At 63.8% G+C, this 24,822-nt stretch overlaps 4 protein-coding genes across 4 annotated transcripts; 1 reads left to right on the top strand and 3 right to left on the bottom strand.

Moving 5' to 3' along the window:
* The first annotated feature begins 357 nt into the window (after positions 1-357).
* On the top strand, positions 358-9,162 carry STARD7 (StAR related lipid transfer domain containing 7). The gene is made up of 8 exons (XM_068421528.1): positions 358-777; positions 3,780-3,964; positions 4,232-4,281; positions 4,684-4,794; positions 4,888-4,970; positions 5,203-5,302; positions 6,189-6,273; positions 8,092-9,162. The coding sequence occupies exons 1-8, from the start codon at positions 380-382 to the stop codon at positions 8,265-8,267; spliced, it is 1,188 nt and encodes a 395-aa protein (XP_068277629.1). The 5' UTR covers positions 358-379; the 3' UTR covers positions 8,268-9,162.
* Positions 9,163-10,012: 850 nt separating this feature from the next.
* Positions 10,013-15,396, bottom strand: LOC137675337 (PH and SEC7 domain-containing protein 4-like). Its single transcript, XM_068421372.1, has 11 exons — positions 15,318-15,396; positions 15,147-15,227; positions 13,999-14,111; positions 13,691-13,749; positions 13,477-13,566; positions 13,340-13,383; positions 13,096-13,271; positions 12,021-12,291; positions 11,802-11,946; positions 11,579-11,722; positions 10,013-10,525 (listed from the first exon to the last, which is right to left on the bottom strand). The coding sequence occupies exons 2-11, from the start codon at positions 15,209-15,211 to the stop codon at positions 10,271-10,273; spliced, it is 1,362 nt and encodes a 453-aa protein (XP_068277473.1). The 5' UTR covers positions 15,212-15,227; positions 15,318-15,396; the 3' UTR covers positions 10,013-10,270.
* A 1,012-nt stretch (positions 15,397-16,408) lies between these two features.
* On the bottom strand, positions 16,409-20,480 carry LOC137675408 (uncharacterized). Its single transcript, XM_068421487.1, has 3 exons — positions 20,428-20,480; positions 17,546-19,518; positions 16,409-17,444 (listed from the first exon to the last, which is right to left on the bottom strand). Exons 2-3 carry the CDS (start codon positions 19,431-19,433, stop codon positions 16,615-16,617), a joined length of 2,718 nt encoding a protein of 905 aa, XP_068277588.1. The 5' UTR covers positions 19,434-19,518; positions 20,428-20,480; the 3' UTR covers positions 16,409-16,614.
* A 1,807-nt stretch (positions 20,481-22,287) lies between these two features.
* LOC137675293 (interleukin-36 receptor antagonist protein-like) lies at positions 22,288-24,783 on the bottom strand. The gene is made up of 4 exons (XM_068421299.1): positions 24,693-24,783; positions 23,616-23,771; positions 23,409-23,533; positions 22,288-22,488 (listed from the first exon to the last, which is right to left on the bottom strand). The coding sequence occupies exons 1-4, from the start codon at positions 24,781-24,783 to the stop codon at positions 22,288-22,290; spliced, it is 573 nt and encodes a 190-aa protein (XP_068277400.1).
* Positions 24,784-24,822: the final 39 nt, after the last annotated feature.

Below are 24,822 nucleotides of genomic sequence, written 5' to 3'. Positions count from 1 at the left end.
CACCCATAACCACCCTGCCTGCACCCCAAAAACCCTCCTGCCCGCACCCATTGCCCCCATAACCCCCCTGCCCGCACCCATCGCCCTGCAGCCCGCTGCTGGGGGCGTGTCCCCGCGGTAGCCCCGCCCCTCCCGCGGTAGCCCCGCCCCTCCCGCGGTAGCCCCGCCCCCACGCCAGGCTCCGCCCACCGCCCCCTCGGCGCCCCGCGCGCCCTTGCCCGCCCTCCCTCCCCGCCCGCCCGCGCGCAGGGGCGGGCGCTCCGCCGCCGCCGCCCAATAGCGGCGCGGGGCGGTGAGGCGGGCGGCCAATCGCGGGGCGGTGCGGAGCGATGACGCCACAGAGCGCGCCGCGGGGCGGCCCCGCGGTGGGAGCGGCGGCATGTTGCAGCCGCGGCGGCCGCTCGTCGGCCTCGTCTACCGCTGCGCCCACGCCGCCCGCCTGGGCCCCCGCCCGCCCGGGCCCGCTGAGGCCCCCCCCGCTCCCCACGGGCAGGCGGGGGGCGGCGCGGGCCGGCGGGGCCTGCTGGGCCTACTGGCGCGGCAGTGCAGCTGCGTGACGGGGCAGCGGGCGCGGCGGGCCCGGTGGGCCTGGTACCGCGGCGGCGGCGGGGACGGGGCGGCGGAGCGGGCGAGGCGCAGCGGAGGCGGCGGCGGCGGCTGGTGGTGGTGGCTGCTCCGAGGCCGCCCCGCCTTCGCCGCTACCGGCCGCCTCATGGCGACTCTGGCCGGTGTTTTCGTCTGGGACGGGCAGCGCATCGAGGAGGAGGAGCTGCAGCGGTGGGTGTGCGGCACCGGGGGCCCGGGAGCCCCCCAAATCCTTGGGGACCGGACTTCTCTGTGCTTGGGGTCCCCAAATTCCCCGGCCCACCGGGACACCCCCACACCTCTGGCCTCGGTGGCCCGAGAGCCCCCCCAAATCCTCGGTGGCCCCGGGTTCCCCGGTGCTTGGGGTCCCCAAACTCCCCGCCCTCCCCCTGTTCCGTAGGGCCTGGGGTGCCCCCCAAATCCTCAGGGGTGCCCCCCCTTGCTGGGTGCACTAGGGCTTGGGGTGCCCCTGCCAAGCCCTTCAGAGATGCTCCCCCCAGTCCCCCATCACTGGGGGTGCACCCCGATTTCTAAAGCTCCAGGGTGCCCCCCAAATCCTTGGGGGTGCCCTCACAAACCCGCCCGGGGGTGCCACCAGGTTCTGCCCCATATGTTGACCTGGGGGTGCACACCTCAAGTCCTTCCCCCCCCCACAGGCTGCACCCCCAAATCCTCCCCCTGGGTGCTGTCCTGTCAGAGTGTCCCCCAGCCCTTTTTTTTGGGGTGCTGTGGGGGGCGATGTGCACCCTTTGTTCCCTAAATCCTGTCCCTGCTTGGTGCACCCCCTGCACATTGGCTGGGGCATTGGGGTGCCCTCCTACCTCCCCCAATTCTCTGCTTTGTGCCCCCCCCACACTTCCTTGGCCTCTGGGGGTGCACCCTCCACCCCCCAAATCAGTGTTCCTCCCCACGGTGGTTTCAGGGTGGCCCCCTACACCCCTCCCTCCCTCGGGGTGCTGCAGAAAGGGGTGCCCCCCCTCACCCCCATACTGGGTGCCCCCCTCGTGCTGCTGCGCGGAGCATTTACACCTGGGGGACAGCGCTGGGGACACACACGGTGCCCCCTGATCCCATGAGGTGACGAGGGAAGGACCCCCCTGACCTTTCGAGTTGCTGTTTGAGTTCGCCCTGGAAGCGCGTGGGGCTTCGTTTAGGTGTCATTATCCAGCGTGAGTCAGGAGAGGGTAATTAAAACTTAATGAGCAGCTCGGGGTGCCACGGGGCAGCGCCGGGTTTCCCCTCTCTTAAATTCTGCGTCCGGGGTGCCTCGACCAGACCGTCCTGTGGGTGTTAAACACCCGGTATTTGTTTAAGTAGCTTATCTAAGGCTTAATTAAATCTTAGAGCTAATGAGAAACAACCCTCACACCACGATTCGTGACACCTCTGAACTGTTTAGGGCGATCCCCCGCCTTTACGCGCAGCCAGCGCTGGAACACGCTCCAAATCCTGCTTTTATTCCCTAACGAGGAGCCGCCGCGTGGCCTTTTGGGTGCCAGCACCGAGGATAAACCCTGTGTGCCGCTTTCCAGCGGGCTCAGCAGGGCTGGGCTTAGGCCTGGGATTAAAAACAGAGCGGGTCCTTCCTTGCTCAAGGTTATCCCTTGCGGGCTTGAGCCTCCTCGCCTTAATTTAAGGCCTCCTCGAGCCCAATCCCTCTTTACCAGGCAAGGAAGAGCTCACTTTTGTTATTCCTCTTCATTATTTCCTTCCTCTTTATTCCTTTAATCCTTTACTCTCCGTCCTGGCTCGTCAGGCTTCAACCTAATTGCAGGAGCAACCAAGCCCTCGGCAAAGTCTCTCTTCCACGGCAGGTGTATTTTGTGCAGGGCAGGTGGGATTAGGCCGCACACGGGCTCCGAGTGACAGTGGAAATAAATAAATAGGATAAAACCATGTGTTGAAGGGCTGGGAGCTGCGTCCCCCCCCCCCACCATAGCTCCTGGGGTTTAAAATAGCTCCCTGCTTCGGTGTCGTCTTTCTCTCCCCTCCCAACTCGCCTTTTAATTTAACTTTGGGGGAGGCTTTTTTTATTCCCTTGGTAAAACCAAGGGGTGCTGAGACACCGACAGCCCTAACGAAGGTGCCTCGGGCTGCGCCGGGCCGTGGAGCCCCTGCTGAGGTGAGGGCTGTGCTGCGGGGCCGGGGGCCTCGTCCTCTGGGGATTAACTTAGTTTAGAGCTGAAAATGAGCAGGTTTAAGGTGCAGGGCTGGGCTTGCCGGGGGTTTTGTGGTGAGCACCGTGAGGGTGGCTTGGTTTTTGGGGTGTTGTGGTGCCGTAGCCCTTCCTTGGGGAGAGGGGAGCCCTGCTTCGCTCCCTGCCCCAGTTGGATCCCGTCCCATCCCGCAGCCAAGCTGCTCCACGGAGATGATCCAGCTCGGAAACATCTCCTGGTCCTCATTTCCCAGCTCCATCTCTCCCCCAAACCTGGGGGAAGGCGGCTTTGTGGATCACATTTGTCCTGTGAAGCTCTTGAGGGAGGTTGGGAGCTCCAGGGACGGTGAACATGAATTCGGGCAGACCGGTGAGACCTGCCTTGCAGGTTACAAATTGGGGCTTTAGTTCCGGCCGGTGCTAATTACTTTAATATAATTAATGTCTTCAGGCACCGCCGGGAGGGTTGAAAGCGCTGCAGACAGCGAGTGATCCTCCTTGGGTGAGGCTGAGGGCTCCAGGTGCAGAGAAACCATCCTTCCACTCTATAATGTTGTATTTTGGGGGTGCTGAAGCTGCAGCTTGGAGGAGACCCCCCCTCTCCTTCCCTCCCTGCTTCCTTTTGCGCCCCAAATCTCCATCCTACCAACGACTTCGTACCTCGGGGCCTTCAATCCAAAAATCCTCCTTTTCCTTAAACCCACATGACTTTGTTTCATCCTGTGCAGCTTCGATTCGGCCAGGACAACAAATCCTGTGTTGCCAGTGTCCAGCTGCAGGGTTTTTTTTAACCCCTTTATGAAAAGGCTGAGGATGGAGGTTATATATAAGCACAAGACCCTTAGGATGAAAGAAAAAGGCTGCAGGGGTGGGTTTGCTGTGCCAAGGCAGGAGGGGAGAGCCCAGGCTGCTCTTCCCACACCAAAACCCCTCCAGATGAAGCCTGGGAAGGATTTGTCAGTCTTGTGGGGCTCCATGGGTAGCAGAAAGTCTCTGGCTTTGGTTACTCATCGTTCTGGTTTTTATCTCCCCCCACCAGGTCTGCGCAGGAGATGAAGCACATGGAGAACATCTCCAGCCTGTTCCAGGGCGGCACCGCGGGCGGGTATCCCAGGTCGGAACGGGAGACGGCCGGGGAGCAGCCCTGGGAGATGATCATGGACAAGAAACACTTCAAGCTCTGGCGGCGGCTGATCAAGGGCACCCACTTGTACCAGTACCGAGGTCAGGGTGCTCCCCGTGTAGCTTGTTTACCCCGCGCCGAGCCCTCGGGGTGGGGACGTGCCTCCTGCGGCCCGTGTTTGTAGGATACAGGGGGGAAAGAAAAAGGGGATTGTCCTTCGCTTCCCTCTCCACACATCCCGTCCCCCCGTAGCCCTCCGGAGGGCTCCCAGCCCTGCCACCTGCCTTCCAAAGTGCCTTTTCCCTCTCGTCTCACTGCACTGAAACACTCACTCACACCCAGGACTAAAAGCTTTCTCTCTCCCACAGTGTTTGGCTCATACACTGACGTGACTCCCAGGCAGTTCTTCAACGTGCAGGTGAGACCCCTTCAAAATCAGGGCTGTGTGGAGCGTTAGAAATAAAGTCCATCCCCTGCCAGAGGGGTGGGGTGGAGAAACGGGGAATATTCTCTTCCCTTTACACCATTTAGGTGATGTGGAGCCCGTCCTGGTGCAGATGGGGGGAGCAGGGCGATGGGCTTCGGCTGGGAGCGAAGGGTCGGCGCGTTGCTGCTCCTCGCTCGCTCTCTGCCTGCCCTGCCAGCCCCTGCGCTTCCTCTTCGGGCGACTTAACGAGTATTTAATAATTTCCTGCTGGTACAAGGCCTGGGGGTGACGCAGCTTGTTTCCACAGGATGAGGAAAAGGGCCGGTTGCCTTCCTTTACCGCCGCTCTTGGGCTTTGGTGTGACTCAGCCTCTCTTTTTTCTTCTCTTGCCAGCTGGACACTGAATATAGGAAGAAGTGGGACTCGCTGGTCATCAAACTGGACGTAATTGAGAGGGACTTGGCCACCGGCTCGGAAGTGATTCACTGGGTCACTCATTTCCCGGTGAGTGATGCCTTTTTTCCTGCTCTGGTGACCCTCCTTCCCCCGGGCCCGCGGCCAGCGGCGGGGTTCACGCCTGTCCTTTCCCTCCCCCAGTACCCCATGTACTCACGAGACTACGTGTACGTCCGGCGGTACAGCGTGGACAAAGAGAACAACGTTATGGTGCTCGTCTCACGGTGGGTATTGGCAGGCTGACATCTCTCTGCCACCTCCTGTCAAATAAAATCGAGGGCTGGGTATAAATTTAATGAGGATTTTTTTTAAACTATGTTAAAACTTCAAGGATCTGGCTCAAAAACGCCTTCTCCAGGGTGAAAACCTTGTTCCCTCAGTACCCACCTCCCAACTAGTAGATGCTCAGTCCGTACCCAGAGCTCATCTGCTGCTCCCTTCTCTCGTTCCCTGCAGGGCAGTGGAGCATCCCAGCGTCCCCGAAGCCCCTGAGTACGTTCGGGTCAGAGCCTACGAGTCCCACATGGTCATCCGGCCCCACAAAACCTTTGATGAGGTATGTTTTTGGGGGGAAATGGAGCAGAAAGCTTGTCATGAGAGGTTCCTCCTGCTCCAGCCACTGCTCCGAGGGGAGCTGTACCTCCCTGGCCATCATGTGTAGCGCCAAGCTGGGGTCAAGAGTGGGAAAAGAGGGATGAGTTATCACAGAATCACAGAATGAACCTCACAGAATCCCAGAATCAATGAGGTTGGAAGAGCCCTCTGGGCTCATAGAGTCCAACCATTGCCCTGACACCACCATGGCAACTAGACCATGGCACTAAGTGCCATGTCCAGGCTTGTCTTAAACCCCTCCAGAGATGGTGACTCCACCACCTCCCTGGGCAGCCCCTTCCAATGGCTAATGACCCTTGCTGAGAAGAAATGCTTCCTAATGTCCAACCTGACCCTCCCCTGGCCAAGCTTGAGGCTGTGTCCTCTTGTCCTGTCGCTGGTTGCCCGGGAGAAGAGGTCGACTCCCACCCTGCTCCAACCTCCCTTCAGGTAGTTGTAGACTGCACTAAGGTCACCTCTGAGCCTCCTCCAGGCTAAATTATTTTCCCAAAGATGAGGGAAACCCATCCACGTGCAGCTCTGGAAGGATTTGAAGCTCTATCCTGGTAGCTTGAGACTTCCCACAGGAACGTGGTGCTCCTGGAGAGCTGAACACGCCGCTTGAGCACACCAGGCTCCTTTTAAACAGCCTTAAACCTCGCAAGTCTCGTTCCAAGAGCTTAATGCTCTTAGAAAAAGTGTCACTGGGTCTTCCCAGGGTATCCAGAGCCTGAAGAATCCCAGAATCAATGAGGTTGGAAGAGCCCTCTGGGATCATCAAGTCCAACCATTGCCCTGACACCACCATGGCAACTAGCCCATGGCTCACTCACCTTCTCCTTTCCCAGAACGGTTTTGACTACTTGCTGACCTACAGCGACAACCCCCAGACCGTGTTCCCCCGCTACTGCGTCAGCTGGATGGTCTCGAGCGGTGAGTGAGCTCTTGGGGGGGGAGAATTCACCCCTTGGTGAGAAATTCCTCCAGCTCCTGGCTCTGGGGCGAGCGTGGGCGCTCCTGCCCTCCCCTTCCTGCGCCGGTGTGGGGCAGAAAATAGATGGAGATGCTTAAAAATGGAGACGTGGAGGATTTGGGGGTGGTTTTGGTGCCCTGGGCTGCTCTGTCTTGCTCACGGGGAGGGAGTCCTGGCCGTGAGGAGGAAGGGGGGCTGTGCACATGGATGCTCCTTCTTTCCAGTCAAGCAGAAAGAAAGAAAACAGCAGGATCTCGTTTTATTTTTAATAAAATGAGCTGGTTTTTCCTTCCTTCAGAGCCAAGGCTGCTCTGAACTATTCCTGCAATCAAATTCTTCCCCGTTACAGTGACCAGGGGAGAAAACTCCTTGTGTGGAGGGACTGGTGCCTGCGCTGAGACTCCCCCCGAGGAGCTTGGCTTGACACGGGGAGGGAAAAAGCAGCGTTTAAAGGACCTGGGCCCACAGATAAACCTGGAAGAGCCCGAGGTGCCCGTGGCACTGCGATATCCCCTGGTTCAGTGCTCCCCTCCGAGCAGGGGGAAGCAGAACATGCCGTTTTCTTGTGAAATTAGGACAAAAAGGGGCTGTTGCCACCTTGAACTCTCATTTTATTCACCGGGGAGGGGAATAAAACCACAAGTGTCGCCTGCGGTGATGTTTTTTTTTCCCCCCCTCTCACCATCACGTGGCTCGGGGCAGAGCAGCAGTTGCAATATGTTAATTCACCACCCTCAGCCATCACACAGCCCTTTTTTTTCTTGCACCTGCCTGTTTCACCAACCACCAAAACCTCTTTTCTTCCGGAGTTTGCTCTTTAATGCACCTAAAAAGGCAGCTGGAGCTCAGGCACCCTCGTGCAGGGCCCCCTGTGCGCTTCACACTCATTTTTTTTTAGAATAAAAATGAGCGGTGGGAGAAGCAGCAGCTCCAGGTGGGGCCATGCTGGAGGCAGAGGCACTAATTTAGACATTAAATATTAATTAGTGTGACTGACAGACTCCCAGGTCACTTAGAATGTGCCCAGGTTCTGCCTGGCTCCTTGCCCCCCTCTTCCAGAATAGATCTGAGGAGCAAAATTAAAATTGAGAAGGAAAAGAAAAATGGGGCAGGGGGAGCGAGGGGGGAAAGAAAAATGAGGGGAGAAAAATGGGGGGGGGGAGGAAAAATCACGAGAGAAAAGAAAAATTGGAGGGGAGAGAAAAGGGGGGAAAGAAAAATTGAGGGGGGAGAGAAAAATCAGGAGAGAAAAGGTGGAGTAAAAGAAATCAAGGAGGGGAAGAAAAATTGGGGGAAAAGGCAGAGCAGGAGGGAAACAAAGTGGAAGGGGGAAAAAAAAATTGAGGGGGAAGAAAAATCAGGGAGGGGGGAAATGGAGGAGGAAAGAAAAATCAGGAGAGAAAAAATAGGAGGGGAAAGAAAAATTGGGGGAAGAGTTGGGAGAGATCATGAGGAAGAAAAATTGAGGGGAAAGAAGAATCGGGGGGAAAGAAAAGTTGGGGGGAAGAAAAATTGGGGGAAAAGAGAAATCAGGAGGGAAAAAAATTGAGGGGGGGAAATAAAAGTTGGGGGAAAGAAAAAACGGGGGAAAAGAAAAATTGGAGGGGAAAGAAAAATTGAGGTTGAAAAAATCATGAGGAAAAATAAAATTGAGGGGGGAAAGAAAAATCAGGGGGGGAAGAAAACTCTGAGGAGCTGGAGAAGGGGTAAGGGGGGGCGGGTGCCCGTCCCTCTCCCGCTCACCCCCTCACCCTCTCCCCCTCACCCTCTCCCCCCAGGGATGCCGGATTTCCTGGAGAAGCTGCACGCAGCGGCGCTGAAGGCCAAGAAGATGGAGATCGAGGTGCGGGACTACATGTCTGCCCGCGGCGCCGAGGAGGGGAAGGCGGGCGCGGCGGCGGGCGAGCGCCAGGGCGACGGGACATGCGGCTCTGCCCAGCTCGAGTACGCCTGAGGGGTCCCGGGAGGTTGGGGCACCGGGAGCACCGGCACCGGGAGCTTTGGCACCACAAACTCTGACACCGGGAGCTCCGGCACCGTGAGCTGTGGCACCAGGAGCTCCGTTACCACAAACTCTTGACACCGGGAGCTCTGGCACCGGGAGCTCTGGCACCGGGAGCTCTGGCACCGGGAGCTTTGGCACCACGAGCTCTGGCACCGTGACCTGTGGCACTGGGAGCTTTGGCACCATGAGCTCCAGCACCACAAACTCTGACACTGGGAGCTCTGGCACCGCAAGCTTTGGCACCATGAGCTCTGGTCATGGTGAGCTCTGGCACCAGGAACTCTGGCACCGGGAGCTCCAGCACTGCAACCTGTGGCACCACGAGCTCTGGCACCGGGAGCTCCAGCACCACAAACTGACACCGGGAGCTCTGGCACCATGAACTCCAGCACCACGAGCTGCAGTACCGCGAACTCTGGCACCACGAGCTCCAGCACCATGAGCTCCAGCACCACAAACTCTGACACCAGGAGCTCTGGCACTGCGAACTCTGACACTGGGTGCTCCGGCACCAGGAACTCCGGCACCACGAGTTGTGGCACCAGGAACCCTGGCACCATGAGCTCTGGCACTGTAAGCTCCGACACTGAGAGCTCTGGCACCAGGAACTACGGCACCACGCGCTCCAGCACCGCAAGCTCCGGGAGCTCCACCACCACGAGCTCCCCCGTGCCACGTCGCCGTCAGCGTTTAGCTCAGCCCACCCCTCGCCGCCGAAGCTCCGCTCCCTCGCGCCGTGCCCGTGCCCAGGCCGATGCCATCTCACCTCGTACCATCATTTTTTTTGCTGTCCCGGTAACTATTTTCCCTCCCCAACGGGAATAAACACCCCCAACCTCCCCAATTTTTTATTGTGGCACAAAAAGCCTCTCCCCCCCCACCCCACCCCCTCCTTTTCTCATCCCTCTTCGGACTTTCAACCCCGGATATTTTTGGGTCTTGGCTTTTCTACGGCGGGATGAGGTTGCCTGAACTGGTGAAACTGGGGGAAAAAAATGCTCTTTTGGGGTGTTTTTTAGCTGCTGGGGTGGGGGGGGAGCAGCAAAACAGCGGTAAATCGGGGGGTGGGGGGTCCGCCTGCCCCCCCCAGCATCCTAATTAACTTCCCCCCATTAACGAACCCCGCTGGGGTGTGACGGATGGGCCCCCCCCCCCCCTTTAATCCCCACCTTAGAATTTATCATAAATATTAAATATAAATATTAATTCCCACCGCGCCAGAAATGGGTTTGTCACCCCCTAATCTCCCAGCCCCTATTAATGATGTTAATTAATTAGCCTGTTAACGAGGCTGAGCTCCAGGGCTGGGACCCACCTGGGCGGGGTAGAAATGTCCCCATTTGGGGACAGGGGTGGGACATGGGGGTCGGTGGCTTCACCCCAGGACCCCCCTCCCCACCCTTCACCCCCAAATGGCTGGTGAGGAGGAGGAGGGGGGGGTCGTCCCTGTCCCCTGGGCCGGGTCCTGGGGGGGGATCACCCTATTGTCACCTATAGGAGGTCCTGGGGGGGTGTCACCCCATTGTCACCTAGAGGGGGTCCCTGCCCGCCCCCTCTATGGGGGTGAGGACCAATGGTGGCGACAGCATCAGCACAGGGACAGAGGCCACTGCGTGTGTCCCCCCCACCCCGTGCCCCCCCTCAATGGTGCCAGACCCCCCCCCCTCAGTGTTTTGGGGACACAGGGGGGTGGCAGCGGTGGGACACCCCTTTATTGCACGACGGCGAGCAGCAGGCAGCGGGCGCGGGGAGGGGGCGCAGCGGTGACGCCGGGGTGGGGCTGTGACCCCCCCGTCCCTTTTTGGTGGGGGGGGGTCTCCCTGAGTGTCCCCAAGCCCCCCCTCCCTGGGTTGGCTCAATACTGGTGGTCCCCAAAGGAACCTCGTACCGGGGTGGGGTGGGGGGGGATGTCCCCATGTCCCCCCCCCCACAGTGTCCCCCCCCCACGTCCATCACAGCAGGTTCTTGTTGCGTTTGGGGACGATCTTCCTCACCGTCCGCCGCTCGGAGATGTTCCTCTTGACGCGGACGGTGGGGACGAGGGGGGGCTCGGGGACGAGGGAGGGGCTGGAGTGGGCTTTGGTCAGGGTGGGGGGGTCCGGGGGGGCCACTGCCGGCCCCGCCTGGGCTTCCCACCCCTCCAGGTCCTGGGCGCCCGCCGTGATCCACGTCTCCAGCACCTGCACGTAGGTCTCATAGCGGCGTCTCTGTGGGGGGGGGAAATACAGATAGAGGTGAGCCACCACCGTGGGGACGTCCCTGTGTCCCCCTGTCCCGTGGTGGCATCTCTGCCGTGGGGAAGGTGAGGATGGAGAGGAGACACCACTGTGGGGATGTCCCCAGTGTCCCCTATGTCCCATAGCAGCATCTGCTGTGGGGAAGGTGGGGATGGAGATGAGCCACCACCTTGGGGACATACCCATGTCCCCAGTGCCACCCATGTCCTATAGCAGCATCTGCCATGGGAAAGGTGAGGATGGAGATGAGCCACCACTGTGGGGACATCCCCATGTCCCCAGTGCCACCCATGTCCTATAGCAGCATCTGCCATGGGAAAGGTGAGGATGGAGATGAGCCACCACTGTGGGGACATCCCCATGTCCCCAGTGTCCCCCCCATCCCATAGTGGCATCTCTGCCATGGGGATGATACGGATGGAGAAGAGCCACCACCTTGGGGTCATCCCTGTGGCCCCAGTGTCCCTGGTTGTCCCATAGTGGCATCTCTGCCGTGGGGAAGGTAAGGATGGAGATGAGCCACCACCGTGGGGACATCCCTGTGTCCCCCATGTCCCATGGTGGCATCTCTGCCATGGGGAAGGTGAGGATGGAGATGGGCCACCACCACAGGGATGTCCCCGTGTCCCCAGTGTCCCCCCTGTCCCATAGTGGCATCTCTGCTGTGGCAACGGTAAGGATGGAGATGAGCCACCACCGTGGGGATGTCCCCGTATCTCCAACGTCCCCTCTGTCCCATGGTGGCATCTCTGCCATGGGGAAAGGGAGGATGGAGATGAGCCACCACCATGGGGACATCCCGGTGTCCCCAGCGTCCCTGGTTGTCCAATAGTGGCATCTCTGCCATGGGGAAGATATAGATGGAGATGAGCCACCAACATGGGTATGTCCCAGTATCCCCCCTGTCCCATGGTGGCATCTCTGCCATGGGGAAGGTAAGGATGATGAGCCACCACCATGGGGATGTCCCCGTGTCCCCGGTTGTCCCATATAATTAAGTTAACGAGCCATCAGCCGCCCCACCTCGTAGAGCAGGTGCTCCTTCTTGAGGCGGTACTCGTCGAGGTCGCGGGCCCGGCCCCGCTTCCCGGGCAGGTTGCGCTGGTGCTCGTACAGCTCCTGGGCCACCCGCTCCAGCCACTCCTCGTGCGAGCGGTGCTGCTCCTCCTGCCCCGGAGGGGAGAAGCTGTGGGTGATGGTGGGCACCCATGGGTGCACCCACCCCCCCCATGGCGCAGGGGCTCACCGGGGGGCTGCGGCTGGGGGTGGCGGGGAGGATGGGGCGGACGAAGCGGCGCTGGGAGCCGACGGCGGCGGGGAAGGGGGGCGAGGAGAAGAGGGCGGCCACCAAGTTGAGGCGGGAGATCCAGGAGAACATCTCCTCCGGCGTCCTGCCGCCAGAGGTGAGGTCACATCACCCTTGGGGACACCCCTGTCCCCTCTAAGGGTGGGGGGGGTCACTCACGGGGCTTGGAAGAGGAAGAGGCGCCGGTCGGCCGTCTGCAGGCGGAAGACGTTGGGGCGCTTGGTGTACTTGGTGGCACGTTCAGCCAAGGCGTGGTGGACCCCCAAAGGCTCCTCGGCCTCGGGGCCGCCCTCCTCCTCCTCCTCCTCCTCCTGCTCCTCCTCGGGGAGCCGCCGCGGGCCCCCCGCTCGCCCCCCGGGTTTGAGGAGGTAGAGGAGCATCCCCCTGAGCACGGCCTGGAAGGGCTTCCAGCCCCGTCTGCCCCACGGCGCTGCGGGGAGAAGGGGGGGGGTGGGTGGGCCCCAAAGATGAGACCCCCCCCCCAAAGGTGAGGCCACCCCCCATGGGCCCCAAATGACCCCACATCTGTCCATCTGCCCCCCCCCCAAGGCAGGCAGCCCCAAATCTGCCTCTGTAGACCCCGAGGGACCCCAAAATTACCCTCCTGGACCCCAAGAGAGGCCGAGAGCCCCCAATTCTGCCCTCCCCAACCCCAAAACCCCAATTCTGCCCCCCTAGATCCCAAACTTCCCCCAAATCTGCCCCCCCAACCCTAAATACCCCAAATCTGCCCCCCCAGATCCCAAAATACCCCAAATCTGACCCCAACCCCAAAATACGCCAAAGCTGGGCCCAAACAGACCCCAAATCTCCCTCCCCTGATCCCAAGAAACCCCAAACCCGTCCCCAAACCACCCCAAATCTGCCCCAGAACACCCCAAATCCACCCCCCACATCCCAATCCCCACCAAATCCACCCCTCCAACCCGAAAATACTCCAAATCTGCCTCCCCAGATGCTGAGAAACCCCAAACCTGCCCCCAAACCACCCCAGATCTGCCCCCAACCCCAAAATACCCCAAATCTGCCCCCCCAACCCCAAAATACTCCAAATCTGCCACCCCAGACCCCCAGAAACCCCAAACGTGCCCCCAAACCACGCCAGATCTGTCCCCCAGCACCAGCAGCCCCCAAATCTGCCCCAAACCCCCCCAAATCCACCCCCCCAGATCCCAACCCCCCCAAATCTGCCCCCCAACCCCAAATTTCTCCCCCCCAGCCCCCCCCCCCTCACTTTTCTTGCCGTCAGCGTCCGCCAACACCTTCCTGGCCAGCCACCCCCGGCGGTAGGTGACGGCCCCGCTCCCCCCCGGCACCTCCACCAAGGGGTTGCTCTTCTTACGGCCGGGGGGGGCCCCCCCGCTGCCCCCCCCACTCGCCTCTTCCTCCTCCTCCTCCTCCTCTTCATCCCTATGGGGGGGCTCAGCATCACAGGGTGCCCCCTCTCCACCCCATACCCCCCCCCACCCCATACTCACGCCGCCCACACCAGCTTCTCGCTGCGGATGGAGCCATATAGAGCCTGCAAGGAAAAGTGGGGTGGCGGGGGGGGGTCCTTAGGGTGCCCCCCACCCATTTTCCAGCCTCCCTGACACCCCCCCCCACCCTAAAATACCTTCAGCTGCTCCCGGGGGAAATCCTGCCCGTCCATCATCCCGCTGAGGTTGGCCACGAACTCGGCGCTGGTCATGGCACGGCCGAGGCGCTGTGGGGGCAGGGGGGGTGTATGGGTGCCCCCACCCCATAATTTTCACCCCCCCTCTTCAAAGCACCCCAAAAATGTGGATTTTTAGGGGGTTTTAGGGGTTTTTAGGGTTTTTTTGCCTCACCTGCCCGTGGAGGTCGGTGTTCAGCAGCATGATGGCACAGGTCAGGGAGTGCACAGCGTCTGTGGGGTGGGGGGGTCAAGGTGGGGGGGTCAGGGTGGGGGTCAGGGTGGGGGGGTCAGGGTGGGTGAGGACCCCCATCACCCTGAACCCCAACTGGGTACAGCTGGGGGGGCCCATAGCGCTGGGAGGGGATAGGTGGCACGTGGGGAAACTGAGGCACGGCGTGGGGTTGGGAAGGAGGTGGGTGGGAGGGTCTGGGGGGGTCTGGGGGTGCTCCCCCCACCCCCACCCCATGGCGGGGGTCTCACCCGGGGAGGGGAAGGCGCTGGGGTTGCAGCGATGGTAGCGGCGGGAGAAGTGGCCGAGGACGCGCTCGCGCTCCTGCGTCTCGCCCGTCAGCGCCAGCGCCTGCAGGAAGGACCTGGGGGGGCCCCCCCGCCGTGGCAGCGGGACCCCGAAACACCCACCCCCCCCGTGCCCCCCCCAGAGGCTGGCTGCCCCCCGACCCTATAATCTACTGCCCCCCCAGACCCCAAATCTGCCCCCTCAACCCTACAGACCCCAAATCCCCCCCCTCAACCCTACAGACCCCAAATCTGCCCCCCCTGGATCCCCCATTACCCCAAATCTCCCCCCCTGGACCCCAAATCTACCCCCTGGATCCCCCATCACCCCAAATCTCCCCCCTGGATCCCAAATCTGCCCCCTTGAATCCCCCAGCACCACAAATGTCCCCCATGGACCCCAAATCTGCCCCCCTGGATCCCCCGTCACCCCAAATCTGCCCCCCTGGACCCCAAATCTGCCCCCGTGGATCCCCCAGCACCCCAAATCTGCCCTCTAGACCCCAAATCTGCCCCCCTGGATCCCCCATCACCCCAAATCTCTGCCCCTGGACCCCAAATCTGCCCCCTGGATCCCCCATCACCCCAAATCTCTGCCCCTGGACCCCAAATCTGCCCTCCCTGACCCCCATCACCCCACATCTCCCCCCCTGGACCCCAAATCTGCCCCCCTGGATCCCCCATCACCCCAAATCTCTGCCCCTGGACCCCAAATCTGCCCTCCCTGACCCCCATCACCCCAAATCTCCCCCCCTGGACCCCAAATCTGCCCCCCTGGATCCCCCATCACCCCAAATCTGCCCCCATGGACCCCAAATCTGCCCCCCTGGATCCCCCAGCACCCCAAATCTGCCCTCCTGGACCCCAAATCTCCCCCCTTGGACCCCAAATCTGCCCCCCTGGACCCCAAATCTGCCCCTCTGGATCCCCCAGCACCCCAAATCTGCCCCCCTGGACCCCAAATCTGCCCCCCTGGATCCCCCATCACCCCAAATCTGCCCCCCTGGACCCCAAATCTGCCCCCCTGGATCCCCAGCACCCCAAATCTGCCCCCCCCGGACCCCAAATCTGGTCCCTTTGCCCCCCCCCCCCAAGCCCCCCCCAGTCACTACCTGAGCGCCTGGTCCAGCGTCTGACCCCCAAACTGGAAGAGCTCCAGGTACTCCTGGGCCACCATCGTGCTGAAATCATCGCTGGGGGGGGGGGGCAGACATGACATGAGCTTGGGGGGGGTCCCCAACCCCAAGGGACCCCCCCAAAGGGTGTGTGACCCCCCCCCTTACTTCTTGCGGAGGAACGTGGCCACCTGGGACCTCTTGAAGCCGTCGAGGTGGAAGAGGCGGGTGGCCAAGTGCTGGGCGTCCCCCCGACGGCCCTGTGCCCCCTTCGCCGGCGCCGCTGGCACCGCTGCCCCCCCTGGCACCGCTGCCCCCCCCGGCGGGCACCTGGGGGGTGGACAAGGGAGGGGTTGGGGGGTGCTGGGGTGGGGGGGGGTCCCCTTAACTCTGCTCTGCGGGTTGGTGTGGGGATGGGGGGGGAAATGGGGGAAGGATTGGGGGGGTCAGGGGGAAATGGGGGGGCTGAGGGGGTGGATATGGGGCTGGGGGGGTGGTTGGGGGACAGACAGACAGAGCAGATGGGGATTTGGGGGGGTCAGCCAGGACTGGGGGGGGGATCCCCTTAACTCTGCGCCACTGGTTGGTGTGGGGATGGGAGGGGATGGGGGGGACTAGGGGGGGGACTGGGGGGGTCAGGGGGAAATGGGGGGGCTGAGGGGGGGGATATGGGGCTGGGGGGGTGGTTGGGGGACAGACGGATAGAGCAGATGGGGGTTTGGGGGGGTCAGCTAGGATGGGGGGGGGATCCCCTTAACTGGTTGGTGTGGGGATGGGAGGGACTGGGGGGGAATGGGGGGGGAATGGGGGGGGAATGGGGGGGTCAGGGGGAAATGGGGGGGCTGAGGGGGTGGATATGGGGCTGGGGGGGTGGTTGGGGGACAGACGGACAGAATAGATGGGGGTTTGGGGGGGGTCAGCTAGGATGGGGGGGGGGATCCCCTTAACTCTGCTCCACTGGTTGGTGTGGGGATGGGAGGGGATGGGGGGGACTGGGGGGGGGAATGGGGGGGGGAATGGGGGGGCTGAGGGGGTGGACAGACAGATGGAAGTCTGGGGGGTGGATGGGCGGACAGGATTTGGGGTTGGGGGGTGTTTGGGGGAGCAGACGGGGGTCTGGGGGGGCTGGATGGGGAATGGGGGGATAGACGGACAGAGGGGGGGTCCGGGGGGGCAGGCAGGGCTGTGGGATGGGATTGGGGGGGGGACAGGGGGAAGGGGGGGGGCGCCCACGTGGGACTGGGGGTCCCTCACCCGTGGGTGCTGGCGGGGGGCTCCAGCGGGGGCTCCTCGCCCGTCCCGGCGGGCGGCTCGTCCGTGGCGGGGTGCGGTGGCGGGGTGACGGGGTGGGGGGGCCCCTGCGCCACTTCCCCCCCCCGCCCCCCCGGGCAGGGAGCGCCCGGGGACGCCGAGAGCCAGGCACAGGCGTGTCCCGGCGTGGGGGGGCCCCCCTGGGACCCCCCCGTCACCCCCGGTGCCAGGGGACCCCGCGGTGGCAGGGAGGAGAGTGGGGAGGGGGGCAGGGGGGTGGGGGGGGGCTGGTGCCCCCCCCCCCCGGGGGATGGTATGGGGGGGGGGGGGGGCTGGAGGGGGGCTGGGGGAGATTGAGGGGGGTCAAGGGGGTGGGGGGGGGCTGGTACCCCCCTCCCAGGGTATGGTATGAGGGGATCTGGTGCCCCCCAGCCTGGGGCAGATCTGGGGGGGGCGAGGGCTTGGTGGGGAGCTGGTGCCCCCCTCCCTGGGGCAAATCTGGGGGGGGCAAGAGCCTGGTGGGGGGCTGGTGCCCTGCTTTTTGGGGCAAATCTGGGGGGTTTGGGGGGGTTTGGTACCCCCCAGCCTGGGGCAGATCTGGGGGGGGCGAGGGCTTGGTGGGGGGCTGGTGCCCCCCTCCCTGGGGCAGATCTGGGGGGGTCAGGGGCCTGGGGAGGGGATGGTGCCCCCGAGCCTGGGGCAAATCTGGGGGGGGCGAGGGCTTGGTGGGGGGCTGGAACCCCCCTCTTTGGGGCAGATCTGGGGGGTTTGGGGGAGTCTGGTACCCCCCTCCCTGGGGCAGATCTGGGGGGGGCGAGGGCCTGGCAGGGGGCTGGTACCCCCCTCCCAGGGGTGGCTCTGGGGGGGTCGGGGGCCTGGGGAGGGGCAGCTCCTGGTGTCCCCCTCCTGAGGCCACACCTGGGGGGTCCCGGTCCCCCCCCCGAGGGGTTGGGGGGCCGGGGGGGTCCCGGTCCCCCCATTCTGGCTGCAGCCGGAGGGGGCTGGGGGGGTCCACAGACCCCGGGGGCAGATCCTGGAGGGGTCCTGGCGGGGGGAGAAGACACAGGGGGGGGGTCCCCATCAGCACTGGTGCCCCCCCCCCCCCAAAAACCATCCCCCCAAGGGTGGGGGGTCCCCGCACTCACCCCGCTCCATGGCGTACCCTCCTGCCGGGTGGCACCCAAGGGGTGGGGGGGTGCGGGTGGGGGGGGGACACCCCCGTCCCCCCCCGGTGCCCCCCCCGGTGCCCCCCTCGGCGATGAGCAGCGGCTGCAGGGCGGCGCTGTGGGGCCGGTAGATGGGCACCTGGTGGGCACCCATGGGTGCCAGCGTCCGGCTCTGGAAGAGGGGGTTGGTGTGGAAGTGGGGCTCCTCCTCCTCCAGGTCCTCCTCTTCCTCGGCGGCGTCATCGCCATCGTCGTCCTCCTCTTCCTCCTCGCTGCATTCGGGGTCCTGGGGCTTGGGTGAGGTGGTCCAATCCGTGGGCGTGAACTTGGGTGAGATGGTCCCATCCATGGGCATGGCCTTGGGCAAGGTGGCCCCATCCATGGGCAAGTTCTCCTGCGAGATGGTCCCATCCATGGTCATGGCCTTGAGTGAGATGGTCCAGTCCATAGTCATTGACTTGGGCAAGATGGCCCCATCCATGGGCATAAGCTTGGGCAAGGTGGTCTCACCCATGGTCATGGACTTGGGCAAGGTGGTCTCATCCGTGGTCACGGTCTTGTAGGAGATGGTCCCATCCATGGGCGTGAGCTTGGGCAAGGTGGTCTCATCCATGGTCATGGCCTTGGGCAAGGTGGTCTCATCGGTGGTCACAGTCTTGTATGAGATGGTCCCATCCATGGTCATGGCCTTGGGCGAGATGCCACCTATTGGCACGTGCTCCTGCGAGATGGTCTCATCCATGCGCACAGACATGGGGGAGATGCTCCCATCCATGGACATGGACCTGGGCGAGATGTTCCCGTCTGTAGACACGTGGCCGTGGTGCTCGTTTGAGATGCTCCCACCCATGGACGTGGGCGAGATGTTCTCATATGCGAATCCACAGCCTCGGTGCTCGTGGCAGATGCTCCCATCCATGGGCATGGACTTGGGGGAGATGGTCCCATCCATGGGCACGGACTTGGGGGAGGTGGTTCCATCTGTAGACACGTGGAAGGTGCTCTTGTACGTGGATCCATGGCCTTGGTGCTCGTGGAAGATGATCTCATCCATGGGCGTGGACTTGGGCGACATGTTCTTCTCCAAGGATGTGGACTTGGGGGAGATGGTCCCATCCATGGGCATGGACTTGGGCGAGATGGTCCCATCTGTAGGCATGTGGAAGACGCTCTCGTATGTGGATCCATGGCCTTGGTGCTGGTGGAAGATGATCTCATCCATGGGCGTGGACTTGGGCGAGATGTTCTCCATGGATGTGGACTTGGGGGAGATGTTCTTATCCATGGGCACGTGGAAGATGCTCTCATACGCAGATCCATGGCCTGGGTTCTCCTGGAAGATGTTCTCATCCATGGGCATGGACTTGGCTGAGATGGTCCCATCCTTGGGCACGTGCTCTTGTGAGATGCTCCCACCCTTGGGCACGTGGGAGACGCTCTCGTACGTGGCTGCATGTCCTCGGTGCTCACACAAGGTGCTTCCATCTGTGGGCATGAACTTGGGCGAGACGTTCCCATCCGTGGGCACGTTCCCATCCGTGGGCACGTGCTGGTGCGACACGAAGCCCCGTGCCGCGCCGGTGGCCCCGTGGCTGTGGTACCAGCCGCCCTGTGGTGGTCGGTCGTGGTCGCCACCATCCGGTTGCCCCTCGATGGCTCCCTGCAGCTCCCAGACGCACATCTGGGCTCGCACCAGGCTGGCCCAGAAGACGTCGGTGCCGGCGGTGGGTGCCGGGGTGGGGGTCACCCCTTGGGCACCCGCCCCCGAGAAGATGATGGCGTCCTGCGCCGCCAGGACCCCGGGGGTGGTGGTGGTGGTGGCGGTGGTGGCGGTGGTGGCGGTGGTGGGGGTCCCCGCCGGCTCCATGGCGCGGTGCCCCCCCCTACGGCTGCCTGCCCACCGTGTGCAGCGTCCTGCCCGGCGTGGAGGTGGCCATGGCCGTGGGTGAGTCCTGGGTGGGGGGGAGAGGGGGAGTGGGTGGGGGGGTCCTGGGGGGGGGAGAGGGAGGGAGGGAGGGGAGAGGAGAGGGAGGAGGGAGGAGGGGGAAGGAGGAAGGAGGGGGAAGGAGAGAGGAAGCAGGGAGGAGGAGGAAGGAGGAGGAAGAAGGGAGGGAAGGAGAGAGGAAGGAGGGAGGGATGGAAGGAGGGAAGGAGGAGGAGGAAGGAAGGATGGATGGATGGAGGAGGAAGGAGGAAGGAGGAAGGAGGAAGGAGAAGGAAGGAGGGAGGAAGAAGCGAGGAAGGAGGGAGAAGGAAGGAAGGGAAGGAGAGAGGAAGGAGGGAGGGACAGACCAAAGGAGGGAGGAAGGAGGAGGAAGGAAGGAGGAAGGAGGGAGGAAGGATGGATGGATGGAGGAGGAAGGAGGAGAAAGGAGGGGGAAGGAGGGAGGAAGGAGGGAGGGATGGAGGAGGAAGGCGACAGGAAGGATGGAGGAAGGAGAGAGGAAGGAGGGATGGAAGGAGGCAGGAAAGGAGGGAGGGAGGAAGCAGGGAGGAAGGAGGAGGGAGGGAAGGAAGGAGGAAGGAGGGATGGAAGGAGGCAGGAAAGGAGGGAGGAGGGAGGGAGGAAAGGAGGGAGGAGGAAGGGAGGGATGAAGGGCAGGAGGGAGGGAAGGAGGAAGGAGGGCAGAGGGAGGGACCAGAGGAGGAAGGAGGGATGGAAGGAGGCAGGGAAGGAGGGAGGGAGGAAGCAGGGAGGAAGGAAGGAGGAAGGAGGAGGAAGAAGGGAAGGAGGAAGAGAGGGATGGAGGGCGGGAGGCGGGAGGGAGGGCAGGAGGAAGGAGGGCGGAAGGAGGAAGAGGAGGGAGGAAGGAGGAAGAGGAGGGAGAGCCCGGGGGGTGGGAGGGGGTGAGGGTGGGCACCTCCGTGCTGGGGGGGGGCAGCCCCCGCGCCCCGTCCCCGTGTCACCCGCGGCCCCACGTCACGGCCCCGCGTCACCCGCGTCACCGGCCCCGCCGCCTTCCGGCCCCGCGGGGGCAGGAAACGGGGATGGGGGGGAGGGGGGGGGCACCCAAGGGTGGGGTCCCCAAATCAAAGCGGGGGGGGGTCTTGCACCCAGCAGTGGGTGCTGCTTGTATTTGGGGGGGGGGGCACCCCAGGGACCCCAAGGGGTGGGGGGGGGACCCAAAGGGTTATGGGGGGGGTCGGGGGGGGACCCCAAAGTGGGGGGGGGACCCTAGAGGCTTCTAAGGGGGCTCTGGGGGGGGGATCCCAAGGCCCATGGGGACCCCAAGGGGTTATGGGGGGGGCTCTGGGGAGGACCCCAAGGGGGGGGACCCCAAAGGGGGGCGACCCCAAAGTGGGGGGACCCCAAGGTGGGGGGGGACCCTAAAGTGGGGAGGGACCCTAAAGTGGGGGGGTCCCTAGAGGCTTCTAAGGGGGCTTGGGGGGGGGACCCCAGGTCTATGGGGACCCCAAGGGGTCATGGGGGGGCTCTGGGGGGACCCCAAAGGGTCATAAGGAGGATCTGGGGGGGCGTGGGGGGGCCCCAAGGGCTCTGGGGGGACCTCAAAGCTTATGGGGGGGCCGGGGGGGTCCCAAGGGTTGAGGGGACCCCAGAGGGTGCAGGGGGGACCCCAAGGGCTATGGGGGGCACCCAGGGGCGGGGGGGCCCCGAGGGGTTCTGGGGGGTCCCTGCAGGGCCGGGGGGTCCCTGGGCAGCGCTGAGGGCGGTGCGGGGGCCCCGCTCCCCCCCCCCGGCCCATGGGGGCCCCCCCGGGGGTCCCGGCGTGCCCGTGTCCCCCCCCCGCCCCGCTCCCCCCGCCCTTACCGGCACTGCCGGCGCGCGCCGCGGGGCGTGTCCAGGGCCGGCCCCGCCCCCTTCCGCACCCGCCCCCCGACGGGGCGGGGCAACGAGCAACGGTCCCGCCCGGCCACGCCCCCCGCGAGCCTGGCCCCGCCCCACGGGCCCGATCCTGCCCCCCGGGCCCGATCCTGCCCCCCACGGGCTGATCCTGCCCCTGTATGGACCGATCCTGCCCCATGGGGCCCATCCTACACCCACGGGCCCGATCCTGCCCCTCCGTAGCCCGATCCTGCCCCCCCATGGGCTCAACCTGCCCCAGGGGGCCCGATCCTGCCCCTGTATGGACCAATCTTGCCCCACAGGGCCCAATCCTACCCCTATGGGCCCGATCCTGCCCCTCCGTAGCCCGATCCTGCCCCCCATGAGCTCAACCTGCCCCACGGGGCCCGATCTTGCCCCCCATGGGCTGATCTTGCCCCATGGGGCCAGATCCTGCCCCTCCATGGACCGATCCTTCTCCTCATGGGCTCATCCTGCCCCACGGGGCCCGATCCTGCCCCATGGACCGATCCTGCCCCCCCATGGGGTTCTACCACCCCACGGGGCCCGATCCTGCCCCACATGGGCTCAACCTGCCCCATGGGGCCCAATCCTGCCCCTCCATAGCCCGATCCTGCCTCCCATGGGCTGATCTTGCCCCATGGGGCCAGATCCTGCCCCCCATGGGCTCAACCTGCCATACGGGGCCCGATCCTGCCCCTCATCGGCTCATCCTGCCCCCCATGGGCTCAACCTGCCCCACGGGGCCCGATCCTGCCCCCCCCGGGTTACTTCCACCCCACGGGCCCGATCCTGCCCCACACACCACAAGCCGAGCCAAACACCATCGCTTTATTCCTCCAGCCCAGGGGGACTGACGGTGGGGAGGACACCCCCACCCATGGGTGCTCCCCTCCCACACCCATGGGTGCCGCGGTCACTTGCGGCGCAGGTAGAAGGTGGTGATGGCGGGGGGGGCATCCAGGCCCAGCGCCTCCCCCGACACCGAGGAGGTGCTGAGGAACCGCCCGGGGAAGGCGGCGGCCTCGAAGGTGTGCGTGGAGCCACCAAAGGTCTTGTAGAAGGTGTAGGGGGTGGCCTCTGCCCCCCGCGAGAACAGGTCCAGCAGCCCCACCTCCTGTCGTGGGGAGGGGGGTCACTGCTGGGACACCACCCCGGGGTGGCACCATGCCAGGGAACCCCCACCTCCAGGTGCCACCATCTCCAGGAACCTCCATCTCAAGAAACCTCCATCTCCAGGTGCCACCATCTCCAGGTGCCACCATCTCATGGTGCCACCATCTCAAGGAACCCCCATCTCCAGGTGCCACCATCTCATGGTGCCACCATCTCAAGGAACCCCCATCTCCAGGTGACACCATCCTGGTGTGACACCACCCTGGGGAATTTCCCCCTCCAGGTGACATCATCTCAAGGTGGCACAATCCTGGGCTACCCCCACCTCCAGGTGATGCCATCATGGAGTGACACCATCCTGGGGAACCCTCACTTCCAGGTGACACCACCTCAGGGTGACACCATTTTGGGGATGACACCATCTTAGGGTGCTACCACCTTGGGTTGACCCACCTTGGGTTGCCCCACCTCTGAGTGCCCCTACCTTGGGCCATCCACCTTGGGCTGACCCATCTCTGATTGTCCACCACCCCAGTGTGCCCTCACCTTGGGTTGACCACCTTGGGTTTACCCACGTTGGGTTGCTCCACCTCTGGCTGCCCCCACCTTGGTCCATCCACCTTGGGTTGACCCACCTCTGGATGTCCACCACCCCGGGATGACACCATGTTAAGGTGCCACCACCTTGGGTTGACCCAGCGTGGGTTGCCCTACCTCTGGGTGCCCCACCTCTGGATGTCCACCACCCCGGGATGACACCATGTTAAGGTGCCACCACCTTGGGTTGACCCAGCGTGGGTTGCCCTACCTCTGGGTGCCCCACCTTGTGTTGTCCCCCTTGGGTTGACCCACATTTGGGTCCCCACCACCCCAGGGTGCCCCTGGGCCACCCCCCACCGTGACAGCCTTGTCCATGCTCACCTCCAGCTTCAGCTGGGGCTCGGGGCCGGTGCCGCAGGAGAGGGCCTGAGTGCCACCACGGATGCCCACGATGAGGGGACAGCGCTGGCGCTCCAGGTGTGGGTTGGGCACCACGCTGATGGGTTCTACAAGGAGATGAGGTGGGTGCGATGGGTGGGAGCACCCATGGGTGTGGGTGCCACCCCCTGCCCCACCCAGGGCACCCACCTTCCTGGGCGGAGTTGGCACCCTGCAGGCTGGTGGCCACCAGTTGCCCGTTGTGTAGGCAAAGCCCCTTGTGCTCCGTGTCCCTCATCACGTAGTGGTAGGGCTGTGCCCGGGGCCGCGTGTCTTCCGTGGCCACTGTCACGTGCACCGAGCCCTCTGCCAGGGGACACGGGGACAGGGGGACACGGGGAGGGGACACATGGGGCGTCATGGGCATGTGGGGACATGGGGGCATCACAAGGACATGGGGACAGAGGATGGGGCACAGAGGGGTGATGGGCATGTGGGGATGGGGGACATGGGGACACGGAGACAGGGGACATGGGGAGGGGGCATAGGGGTGTCACACGTGCATGGGGGCATGGGGACATCATGGGGATGGGAGACATGGGGACAAGGGGACACGGGGAGGGGGCACGTGGGGTGCCATGGGCGTGTGGGTACATGGGGGCATCACAAGGACGTGGGGATGGGGGACGTGGGGACATGGGGACATGAAGACATGGGGATGGGGCACAGAGGGGTGATGAGAACATGGGGATGGGGGACATGGGGACACAGGGACAGGGGACATGGGGAGGGGGCACCGGGGTGTCACAGGTGCATGGGGGCATGGGGACATCATGGGGACGTGGGGATGGGGGACACGGGTGTGATGGGCATGTGGGGACACGGGGACATGTAGGCGTCACAGGCATGTGGGGTTAGGGGACATAGGGACACGAGGGCACGGGGACAGGGCACACGGGTGTGACGGGCACGTGGGGACTGGGAACAGAGTCACGTGGGTGCATGGGGATGTGGGTGGGGACATGGGCATCAGGGGTGCATGGGGACACGGGGACGTGGGGACACAGGGCCATGTGGGCATCACAGGGACATGGGGATGGGAGACATGGCGACACGGGGACATGGGGATGTGGGACATGGGGACAAGGGACACGGGGACATGGGGATGGGGCACATGGGGGCAGGGATGGATTCAGGGACACGGGGCCATGGGGACAGGGGCACAAGGGGCAGGTGGGGACACAGGGGACACGTGGGGACAGGGCCCTCGTGCCCGTCGGGCGTTACCGCTCCCCAGGAACTCCTCGAACAAGGCCACCATGTCGGGGTCGGTGACAGCCTCCGCCGCGTCCCCGCTCCCCCCGCTCAGCGCCGCCATGAGGTTCGGCAGGTGCCCGGGGGGCCAGGAGGGCGCCGG

The sequence above is a fragment of the Nyctibius grandis genome, chromosome 33 (assembly GCF_013368605.1).
Source record: "Nyctibius grandis isolate bNycGra1 chromosome 33, bNycGra1.pri, whole genome shotgun sequence".
NCBI lineage: Eukaryota > Metazoa > Chordata > Aves > Nyctibiiformes > Nyctibiidae > Nyctibius > Nyctibius grandis.
The sequence above is the reverse complement of the archived record's forward strand: the minus strand, read 5'-3'. Positions and strand labels throughout refer to the sequence as shown.

Bases quoted from the DNA above. Each gene is read 5' to 3' on its own strand.
- LOC137675293 (XM_068421299.1), bottom strand. From the start codon at position 24,783: ATGGCGGCGCTGAGCGGGGGGAGCGGGGACGCGGCGGAGGCTGTCACC. The intron at 23,534-23,615 runs GTGGGTGCCCTG...ATCTCCTTGTAG, and splicing joins TGCCAACTCCGCCCAGGAAG to AACCCATCAGCGTGGTGCCC. The intron at 22,489-23,408 runs GTGAGCATGGAC...TCCCCACGACAG, and splicing joins AGCCCCAGCTGAAGCTGGAG to GAGGTGGGGCTGCTGGACCT.
- STARD7 (XM_068421528.1), top strand. From the start codon at position 380: ATGTTGCAGCCGCGGCGGCCGCTCGTCGGCCTCGTCTACCGCTGCGCC. The intron at 3,965-4,231 runs GTCAGGGTGCTC...TCTCTCCCACAG, and splicing joins CCACTTGTACCAGTACCGAG to TGTTTGGCTCATACACTGAC. The intron at 5,303-6,188 runs GTATGTTTTTGG...CTCCTTTCCCAG, and splicing joins CCCACAAAACCTTTGATGAG to AACGGTTTTGACTACTTGCT.
- LOC137675408 (XM_068421487.1), bottom strand. From the start codon at position 19,433: ATGGAGCCGGCGGGGACCCCCACCACCGCCACCACCGCCACCACCGCC. The intron at 17,445-17,545 runs GTGAGTGCGGGG...TCCCCCCGCCAG, and splicing joins AGGGTACGCCATGGAGCGGG to GACCCCTCCAGGATCTGCCC.
- LOC137675337 (XM_068421372.1), bottom strand. From the start codon at position 15,211: ATGGTGGCCCAGGAGTACCTGGAGCTCTTCCAGTTTGGGGGTCAGACG. The intron at 13,384-13,476 runs GTATTTTAGGGT...TTTTCCTTGCAG, and splicing joins TCCCCCGGGAGCAGCTGAAG to GCTCTATATGGCTCCATCCG. The intron at 11,723-11,801 runs GTGAGCCCCTGC...CCTCCGGGGCAG, and splicing joins CCCCCAGCCGCAGCCCCCCG to GAGGAGCAGCACCGCTCGCA.